Source organism: Chanodichthys erythropterus, chromosome 10 (genome assembly GCF_024489055.1).
Source record: "Chanodichthys erythropterus isolate Z2021 chromosome 10, ASM2448905v1, whole genome shotgun sequence".
NCBI lineage: Eukaryota > Metazoa > Chordata > Actinopteri > Cypriniformes > Xenocyprididae > Chanodichthys > Chanodichthys erythropterus.
The window spans coordinates 14,043,618-14,054,667 of NC_090230.1; the positions used below are offsets into that span (position 1 = coordinate 14,043,618).

General features: G+C 36.2%; 1 protein-coding gene across 1 annotated transcript; it reads left to right on the top strand.

The window, feature by feature from the left end:
* The first annotated feature begins 310 nt into the window (after positions 1–310).
* On the top strand, positions 311–8,903 carry fstl3 (follistatin-like 3 (secreted glycoprotein)). The gene is made up of 5 exons (XM_067396134.1): positions 311–556; positions 1,506–1,691; positions 6,569–6,784; positions 7,101–7,328; positions 7,421–8,903. Exons 1-5 carry the CDS (start codon positions 481–483, stop codon positions 7,453–7,455), a joined length of 741 nt encoding a protein of 246 aa, XP_067252235.1. The 5' UTR covers positions 311–480; the 3' UTR covers positions 7,456–8,903.
* The last annotated feature ends 2,147 nt before the right edge of the window (positions 8,904–11,050 follow it).

Sequence of the window (11,050 nt, forward strand, 5' to 3'; positions counted from 1 at the left end):
AATCTTATTTTCATGGTGAATAATGTTTAACGTGTTAAATTTTTTCTATATAGATAGCTAGATATTGTAAGCCAAACTTTAAGAAATGTAAATTTTAAACGTAAACCTACCTTAAGAAATGTGCATAGACTTATATGCATATATATTTGCCATTAAAGATATCATGGTAAATTTCTTGGTTAACTGAGTTCAGACGGACTGAGATGAAGTGTGGGAGTTTTTCAGCCTCATATCCGAGAACTGACTCAAGTACACAACGGCATCAGTAACGTAACTGGCTGGAATTATCGCCCATCCCAGAAGCATAATTTACTCGGGCAAAATATTTATACAGAGGCGGACCAAAATCATTTACAACAAGTCCATTCACGAAACCGAGTGGAAACAACCCATGTTAAAGGCTCTGTAGACTTCTTGTCAGTGTATACTTGTAAGGAAAGGCGCTGGTTCAAACATCTGTGTAAAGTATTCAGCAGCATCATGAATTCTTTGGCTGTTCTACACTGTGTGATACTTATTTCAGTTTGTGAAATACTCGGAGAACACCGAACGAACGGTAAGTGAAAAATAATGTATTTTACGATATTTAGCTTTTCATGATAGTTTTTCAGAAGTTTAGATGTCAATGCACAATAATATTAACACATTTTGTTATGTTATACTACATTTGTGAGAAGACTTTTACATGTGTTTGAATTTGAATAAAACACTAACGTTAATCTATAACAAATAATGATATTACAAAAACTTTTAGTTAAATTTCACAGCGATCGCGCAGCTGTTGCTATGGTTACCTCGTCACGCAAAGGGCGATTTCTGTTCGCGAGTGAAACTTACAATCTAAAACTTTTGTGATTACTGAAATATTTGAAAACACTGTCGAAAAATATATAGCCTATAGTTGATGTAAAAACAATACATGCTTTTAAGACCGCCATCCTTTTTCTTTGACATCTTTTATGGGTAGGCTACATTATACATAATAATTTATTTATTGCATTTATTGCACACTTTATTAAACTTAAATGGGTGACATCAACCAGCCATGTATTCGGAAACTACATTTGAGCTATAAAATGGAAATATATGTTTTATTTATTCTGAAAAAAGAACTGTAGTTGAATAATAGCCTGTTTACTAAGTCTCAGAGAATATATATATATATATATATATATATATATATATATATATATATATATATATATATATATATATATATATATATATATATATATATATATATATATATATATATATATATATATATATATATATATATACTTGTGACATACAATATATTTCACATATGAAATATTTTATTGGGCAATAATATGACACATCTGAGATCATCTTTATTTTAGGCATAAAAATACTTTTCAATCTCATATGTGCAAATGAGAAGGAACGGAGAAAGGACATCTCTTAAAACTGATGTAAGGGTTGTATTGTTGCCATTGTCCCTGAGATGGATTATATATGTTTTCATTCTGTGTTTGTTTGTCTAGCGGGAATGTGCTGGCTGCAGCAGGGTCCAGAGCACCGCTGTGACATGGTGCTCATGAGGGGCGTGAGCAGGGAAGAGTGCTGTGCGGCCGGCCGTCTGGACACTGCCTGGTCCAATACCAGTCTGCCCATCAATGAAGTCAGCCTGCTGGGATTCCTGGGAATAGTTTCCTGTAAGCCGTGCAAAGGTACAGACTCGTATTTACCCTCCGTTCTAAGATCTCAGCCGGTAGACTGGGTTGTCCCGCTGTGTAATGTTCCAACTTGTTGATATCAGTGAGGGACTGGTTACTACCATTTTAACCCTTCTACACACATAAGAGAACATTCCTCGTTTGTAAATTAGGACTGAAACCATTTTTGTTGTGGAGATAAAAACTAGTACTGTAGGCCAAATCTTGGTTTGGAGAGTTTTCTTTGCAAATGCAATTCTTCAGCAAGTTTAAAAAATCATGGATCTACACCAGATGTTTTGTTAACTTTCTCCGGCTGTTGTGGAAAGCGTACACTACTGGTAGCTTTGGCCAGGTACGTAGGTTCATATAAGGGCTCCAAACCTCTACTATCATCAGGCATTTTAAATACAGAGTGTTATCACTGGAGTAAACAAGTTAGCTGACATTGTAATTTTAATGAATTTTACTCAGCCCATCAAGCCCATAATTGTGCTCAAAATTGTAGTTTTGTGCTTTTTAGTCCATATCTATTAGCTTTGAGGTCATCTGTATGATAGTGTACTTTTAAAATTCACTTTTAGCAGGTAGGCGCATTTAAAATTTACAGTCATCTTACAGAAAAACAGACCAAAAAACTCATGACTCATCCTGCACTCATTTATTTAATTCAATCAAATGCTTTCTAGAATGAGACTGTCCTTCCCACTAAAGGTGCACTAATATTAGCAAAATTTTATGCGCAAAAAAGGTCCATTTCCTTTTATCAATAGTGTAGTGATGTATGAAGCACAGCTCACACAGAAGTCACTTTCAAACCAAACCAAGCACCTTGGTTGACCAACTTGAACCCATTGCGAAATCTATGAGGAAATCTGAACCTTGAAGGGTTAGTTCACCCAAAGATGAAAATTCTGCCATTAATTACTCACCCTCATATCGTTCCAAACCCATAAGACTTTCGTTCATCTTCTGAACACAAATGAAGAACTTTTCTGTCCGTCAAACAGCTACATTAGCGGACATAAGCAGAAGCTCAATCGAAACCGCTTCACGTGCGAGAATAAACCTCTTCCGGAAGCTCAAACGTGCTGCATAACACATGAGAATAAACCTCATTGGTTACACAGCACGTTTGAGCGGTTTGTTCTCATGTGTCATTCATGTTCAGTTGAGCTTCTACTTATGTTCGCTGAATAATGTTTATATGTTATAAGCCTAAGTTAAATCTGTTCATCATAAGCCGCTTTTCCACTGCAGGAACTTTCCCTAGGAACTAGGGACTTCAGGGTGGTACTCTGTGTGTTTCGACCGCAGGGACCAGGGTCGAAATGAAGTTCCCTGCTCGCTAGGTAGTACTTTTTCAAATTTCAGGAACTTTTGGGCTTGAGCTTGGGCGCTGAACATTCTGATTGGTTGAGTTCACGCAGCATTTTGATTGAGTGACTCCACGCAGAATTTTATTTCAACCCCCATTTTTAAAAGTCTGTTGCGTTACGTGCAGTACAAGTTGTTTACTAGCAGAATCAATAATGGAGTTTAAAAATTACGACCAATGGACCGACAACGAGGTTCAGGCTTTATTAAGCTTATATACAGAGGACGAAATCCAGCGGAAACTGGAAAGTTGCATGTAGTCCTACGTCACTGGACTAATCTTTACGATACTTTAGACCATGTTACAGCTACAGGTCTGGGGAAAGAAGTTCCTGCGAAAAAAAAATTCCTGGGGCCAATTGTTTTACTGGAAAGGTGGCTATAAAAAACTGAAAATTTGGACTAAAACACCTAAACACCTAAACACCTAAATTCGCTTTCCAATCTCTTTATGAACTTTTTGAAGCGTCAACATGGTAGTTGTCTATGGAGGGACAAAAATCTCTCAGATTTCATCAAAAAGATTTGTGTTCCGAAGATGAACGAAAGTCTTACGGGTTTGAAACAACATGAGGGTGAGGAAATGATGACAGAATTTTCATTTTTGGGTGAACTAACACTTTAATGCAACCTACTTTTGATTAGCAATATTGAAATGATTGGATTTTGCCCACAAAAAATCATAGAACAATGGTAAATTTTAGAGTATCTTAATACGACCTTCTGATTAGCAATAGTCTCATGACTGTAACACTTGGCTATTTCAAAAAATGATCTCTATTGACTATTTGTCATTATGTATCAAATAAATAAAATGTTTGACACAATAGCAGATATCCTCCCGCCCCTTCTCTCCTCCCTCTCTCAGCATTCACTCTTTCCCAATGCTTATTGGAAACCAGACTTGTTTTGCCTTTGCCTCTCGGAGAAGACTGAATTCTAGCACACCGCAAAGAAAAATGTGTGCCACATGCTGGAGAGGTCTGGTCCTCATAATCCTCAAACACAATCAGCATCATTAGACACATGGGGGGAAGAAACACTGGAAGTGAAAGTCTGTTATATTGTTTGTTCCATGGCGTTTGCTTTCCATTATCATAAAACTATATGGACTAGCGGACCCTACTGTGTGACCTCCCCAGCGTGTTCTCAATGTCAAATGCTTCAAAGCATTCCTGGAAGCTCAACTCACGCTTAGCGTCTGTCCGGCGCATTTCCTTACATTTGTTTTTCGGGGGCAGACATGGCAGTTCGTAAATCATGTGTGACTGCCTGCGGACCTTGAGGAAACATAACAGGGTTATGCTGGGATTTCCAGTGGAGGTGGAGGTATCTGATTCGGTCTTGAGTGATTTAGTTGGCTTCACAGGGAAGGGGAGCAACAGGATATTAAAGGACTTGAAGGAATGGGAACCAGAAGCTGAATCCATTTCAAAGTGTTTCTGATTTGCTTTGTTTGCTCTGGCTTTACAGATGAATGGAGAAGAATGGACAATTATTGAAAAACATGTCAATGGATGGCTCTGTAGAACTTTTCACACTTTAAATAGTTAACTCTGGGTCATTCTAAACCCCAGGTTAACGGAGTCCTCCTATGTTATCTTGCTTCATGTTTCACACTGATCATATTTGACAATTAATACTGTATTTATAAGCTGACGTTTCACACTGTACATTCCAAAACCCTGCTGTGTCAGCGTAATCGATTGGATGAACACCGCATGTGACCTGTTCTGACATTTCGCTTCCTCATATTACACATCACCGACTGCACTATCAAGTTGTTTTCTGAACAGACTTTTCGGACTATAAAGTCAAGAATAAAACGGTCTCCAATTGACACATTTTCCATCGCTGTTTGACATTTTTCCCACCAAACACTGAAACAATGTTTTTGTGACTGTCCAAAGCATGTGAATATGAGGCATGGGATTGGTTGCCAGTTGCTAAGCATCCAATCATAACATTCTAACACCGCATCATTTCATAATACAAACATTTGGCACAGTGATTTGGGGTTAACACTGCAAAAGCAATGCTAAAAGTGCTTCGTAGCCCCGTCTATGTAAAAGGCGGTGATAAACACACTTCTAAATGACATGTTTGAAACGTTCCTTGTGAAGTACAGTGTGAAAAGCCCTATTCACTTAGAACGCCTCAACTTTATTTCAATTAATTTCAAAAGAGTTTGATGTTAGCATGTTGTTAAGCTAACAGCGTAATACGTTAAATGTGCAAAAAATACAAACATTAGTAAAATTAAGTAAAACTACTCAACTTTTCTGATACTTTTCTGACCATCATGCACTGGGCCTTGAATAATTAATGAGGTCAATTTTTCACTGTTTTCCAGCTGTATTTACACTGTTTTATCATTGCTTTTGTGGTTATGTTTTGTAACTTGCCATTTTGTGACATTTGGAGTTCATTTTCTGCTCAAAATGGCACATTCACACTAAAAAAAACCGATCCATCGAATGTTAACGTCATTGTGTATTGTGTACCAATTATTGAGGGATCTGTGTTCAGGTACCACATTATACTTCGAAAATGTAGATATGATATCTACACAATATTTATTGTATTATTTACTTAGATGTCAACGAGTAAAACTTATACCTTAAAAGTGTGTTGTTTAAATAAAATGTATTACAAAAAAAACTTCAACTAAGTAGAAATTACTCAACCTGTTAGCCTACTGGCAATGTTCAAATTACTTATTTTCTTTTATGTTCAAATTGTTTTGAATGGGAGAAAGTGTAACACGCAATATGGCGGAATAAGTCCCGCCTTCTAAATAAGAGCCAATCGCCTACAGGTAAAGTCATCGCGTCACTTCAGCGGCCGTTAGAATCACCGGTTTCTATAGAAACAGTCAGACGCGCGCCTCCGAAGAGACGCGCATTTAGGTCTGCGCATGCGCATTAGCTTGATCCAGCCTAAAAAATCCTTTTTTTTTGTCATGATTCGAGGGTTTAGAAACTAAATTTATGAGCTGGTTGTTGTTAGATTTCATTGGTGATTTCAAATATGAAATTTAATCGTAAGGTCGGCGAACAGTTTTGGAGAATTTGATGTTTCCCCATTCAAAGAGATCGCATGATGCCCAGGATGCCCGAGAGGCGTTTCAAAGATGGCCGCCGAGTGAAATTACTTGTCTTAAAGGGACTTCGGTAGAGTTTACTTAATTCCATATGTAAAATGGACTTAAATATGTGTGCAAAAACTTGCATAAGTCAATTTTATCAGTGATAGACTCTAATAAGCATTACTTAAGTAAAATTTATGAACAAAGAGTGAATAAAATTTACTGGGAATTCTTAAGTAAACTTAACTTAGACATTTCTAATTAAAGCTACTAATAATTATGTTTGGTAAATGTATGTATGGCAAATTTTTGTAAATTTACTAGCCAAATTCCAAATTTTTTTCAGTGTACTTTATTAACACTTTTCAATATTGAATTAATTACTTATAATCAGCCTTTTCCCCACTTTATCCATCTTCTCTTACAGAGAACTGTGAGGGGGTCAACTGTGGCCCTGGAAAGGTGTGCAGGATGAAGTCTGGACGTCCCCAGTGCGTGTGTTCTCCGGACTGTTCAAACATCTCCACTAAACATGCCGTGTGTGGGAGCGATGGGAACTCGTACAAAGACGAGTGTGCACTCCTGATGGCTCGCTGCAGAGGTCACCCTGACCTGGAGATTATGTACCAGGGGGAATGCAAAAGTACGCTGCTGCTCTTCAGGTTCCACATGCAGAGTCCATTATTTTACTAAAATGTTTTGCAGACTGAATAAAAAGCTTCATATTCAGATTATTACTTAAGACTGAATAATCATTTTCAGAAAGAAAGTGCATATTTACCATCATATTTACAAACTGTACTTTTAGATAATATAATATTAATGAAGTGAAAGGCCACTTAACTGTACTTAAGATGAAGTACACTCTCATGACTTGCATGTCTAAGTATGCTACATGGGACCTTCTTCTAAATATATTTTTTTCAGCGTTATCTTTACCTTTGGCACCATTCTTTCAGAATCCTGCTCTAATGTCGTATGTCCTGGTACACATACCTGTGTGACGGACCAAACCAACAGCGCCCACTGTGTCATGTGCCGCACTGCACCCTGCCCAATGCCCATGATCACTGAGCAAATCATCTGCGGCAACGATAACATTACCTACCCAAGCGCCTGCCACCTGCGCAGGGCTACCTGCTTTTTGGGTCGATCCATAGGGGTTCGCCACTATGGGCACTGCAGAAGTACGTTTTTACACACCTGAAATCTCTTGAAGGTTTCGAAATATCCAAATTATACTTGTTGAACTCATTTTAACTTACGTTCTCTCTTGCAGGTAATGAAGGAAGTGAAGAAAATTCACTCTTCTGAGGATGTCAAGAGAAGTTCCGTTCCATGTACATATTATGATGGCACATAAGACGTGAGAGAACCTGTTTGAAACCATATAGTCTCACAACACGGTCCTCTGTACCAAAGAACCACTACTAGTATTTTATACGCATGCAATTCATACTTAAAGGAAACGTGTGGTTTTAACCGGAGAATTGAACTGATGAATTGACAGTGTGTATATTGTAAATATACTACAAGCTACTATTTATTGGTGAAAAGTAAGGAAGTCAGTGTTATTTATGTGTTAACACATTTAAGACACCATATATACGTACTTTAGCTGCCTTTATCTAGGTATTTATTGTGGGTTTTGCTTCAGTTTTCTTGTACATGTCAGAACTGCATGATTACTAAATACAAATATTTTTTTTTACAAAGAGCTATTTCTTGCCAATGAAGTACTTTAGAAAATTTCTCTAACATTTTATGTTTTATATTATTTTTTGTTTTAAATATTTTATATTATTCTATATGTTTTATTTAAATTATATTATCTATTAATTCCCATGATTTCCCAGACCTGGAAATGATCATTTTAAAACATTTTCTAAGATCGTGGAAACCCTGACATGGAGAAAAACAGCATCGTCAGCCATCTTTTTGATATCTTTACTATAAACAAAGCACACAGAATAGTTACCAGCAAAAACGGTGACCAAAAACCACTGAATTATCTTCTTGAACATTCCTAAGTACAGCTTTCCCAAAAATGTGCCTCTCTGCAAAATCTATGTGGACACACGGTTGAAATTCTTATGGACATGGGAGACTACTTACTCACTGAGATAAAGTGTTATGCGTGTAGTGTTTGTATTCAGAGGGATTACTCAGCCAAAACAGCTACACTTCCAGGCCACGTTCCACTGACGCGAAGACCAAACTGAGCCACCCACCAAGCAATGAAATTACCAGCTACAGTCTTATGGCAGCAGTTTTTACGAGGACGCTGGGACAGTCAAAGAATGTACAGTACATTCTACTGTTTTAATGGTTTTCACATTGCCGGATTGTGTTTTTGTCATTTTGTGTGTGAGTTTTAAGGTCACTTGACCTTGTTGTATACTTAAATGGTCATAAGGAGAAATTCAATGACTAGATGTTTTGTTTGGTTCCCAGTAAATCGTATGGTGTTGTGAAAAAGAGACAGACAGATTGGCGATATTTGTGTAAATCATCATTGTACAAGTTTGTTCCATGTGTATCCTCTTCAGAAGAGAACTTTCTTGTACCTTCTTGTAAATAGAGACCTTTTGCAGTATCTGAATATGTACTGTAAAATCCAGTTTATTCAATTGCATATTTTTGTATTGTTTACTTACATTTTTTATTAAAACACAAAATTAATGTTGTGTTAATATGATTCTCATGATTCTTGATCAGGTTATTTTAGTATCGAGAAACTATTTTATTTTTTACTCATGATTTGAATTTGTTTTTGTTTTTATATTTATATTTTTAATTTTAATTTTAGTTAAACTTTTAGTCATTTTGTTACGTGTTAAGTTTTTTTTCCCTGTAAAAGTATGCCTATATAGTTTTTATACATTTTTATTGCAGTTTTAGTTATTTGTGGATACTTGTTTCTACCCTGGAATAAAATAATTGTGACTTTTATCTCACAATTCTGACTTTTTCTCGCAACTGCGAGTTTGCATCTCAGCTCGCAATTCGGACATTATAACTCACAATTGCGAGTTTATATCACGCAATTCTGAGAAACAAAGAATTGAACAAAGAATTCTCGCAATTGCGAGAAAAAAAGTAAGAATTATGTGAAAAAAAGTCACAATTACCTTTTTTATTAAGTGGCAGAAACATGGCTCTATAGTTATTTTAGTAGCCTACATGAAGTTAAACTAAATGAAAATGAAAAATGTAACAAATATTTTTATTTCAAGCAACAATTATTTTTTTTTTTTTTATGGGTTTAGTTTTAATTTTAACTATAATAACCATGTTCTTAAAGGTTTATATTTAAGATTTTGGGAGCCCAGTTCATGTGATTCCATTTGAGATATTTAACTAACTATTAGATAAATAATGATAATAACAATGTAATGTAAAAAAATTACATTTTGGAATTTATAATATAGAAATAATGATAAAATTTAAAAAAATATATTTCATAATGAAATTGTTAATATTCACATTTTTTTTCTGGGTGTCAGGACATTACAGACCCAGTGGCTCTTGAATTTATCTCTTGTCATCCTCACTCAGTTGTGGTATTGTGCAAAATACTAAAAAAACAAACAGTAGTTCTTAATCCAAAGAATTTACTCTCAATAGTCTTTCTAAGAATTTAAAATTCTAGCTTTTCCCCCATTATATAACATGGACTTAAAAGGACGAGCTGTCTATGAGGGTTGCCTCTTAAATAACAGTGGCAGTAGTGAGAAATATAGGGGTTATTGACTTATTTTCCTGTCTGAAAAAGCTCACTTGTTTTTCCCCCTCTTTGAGAGGCTCTCCTGAATCCTGACTGCACTCCGCATCTGGTTTAACTTTGAGAGATGTTTATATTCTGATCCAGGGCTCTTTTATTACATTGGAACTGGAATTAATTGTTTGCTCTAACAGGCCATAACAATTCCATAAAAATGTTTGTAATGCATTGTTTCGACGTCTTGCTTTTTTCCGTTTCTGTTTGTCTAGAATGTTCCACAGTAATCCTGAAAGCAATTTACAGGCCTGATTTAATTTTCTTGTTATGACAGAAAGAGGTCATCAGGTGACCAGCGTCTGAATTATGTTTGGCTTTCTGTCCAAATAAGAAACAAAGTGCTGTTTGTTTGGGTATTCAAGTAAAACCACACTGTACACCACACACAAGTAAGGTGATCTTGTTATGTCTAGCTTTGACATTTTGCCACATCCTGAAATGAATTCATAGCTGATGTGACATTTTTATTCAAAAATCCACCAGAGAATCACCACTTGTGCGTCATTAGTGTTGTCATAGAAATCATGAGTGGCGCCCCTAATTTGTTCATGGTGTGTCGTTACAGGCCGGTTTACTGATTCAAAATGTTCAGGAAGTGCAATCCAGTGGGGTATCAAAGCATTAGTAATTATGTGTAGCGTGACACACTCAGTGCAGTAAAGTTAAGTGCAGTGTGTTGTCAGGATTGCAGTCTTCACTTCCTGGACAGGACGTAACCTAAGGAAAGACAGCTTAAAGCAGATTTTGATTGCTTTACACCATGCCCTAACCAGACGCAATGAGATAAGCACACTAGCGAAAAGCATTTTGTCTATCCAAACCAGAGGCGACAAGGCTACAAGCAAAGACTTCAGATATACAAAGACGGTGCTCTTATATTACTTATGAATGGGAGAAAGTGCAACAAATTCAACACTCGGGTTCCGGAAAAAACATTAATTTTCTCCATAGCGAAACTGATTTTTAATGATAACTTAGAAACCTTATTTGACAGCCCTACTTTGAGCTACGAGGTTGTTAATGGATGGTATATGCTTCTGTTGAAGCTGTGAGCCTGCATTATTTCAACTTATTTTTTAAAATTACTGTTTAACAATGGAATTTGTGGTGAAAACTATATTACCCATG

What these genes read in the sequence shown, in the direction of transcription:
- fstl3 (XM_067396134.1), top strand. Translation starts at nt 481, where the DNA reads ATGAATTCTTTGGCTGTTCTACACTGTGTGATACTTATTTCAGTTTGT. An exon ending in CGGAGAACACCGAACGAACG is followed by an intron (nt 557 to 1,505) that starts GTAAGTGAAAAA and finishes TTGTTTGTCTAG; the next exon opens with CGGGAATGTGCTGGCTGCAG. An exon ending in CCACTATGGGCACTGCAGAA is followed by an intron (nt 7,329 to 7,420) that starts GTACGTTTTTAC and finishes TCTCTCTTGCAG; the next exon opens with GTAATGAAGGAAGTGAAGAA.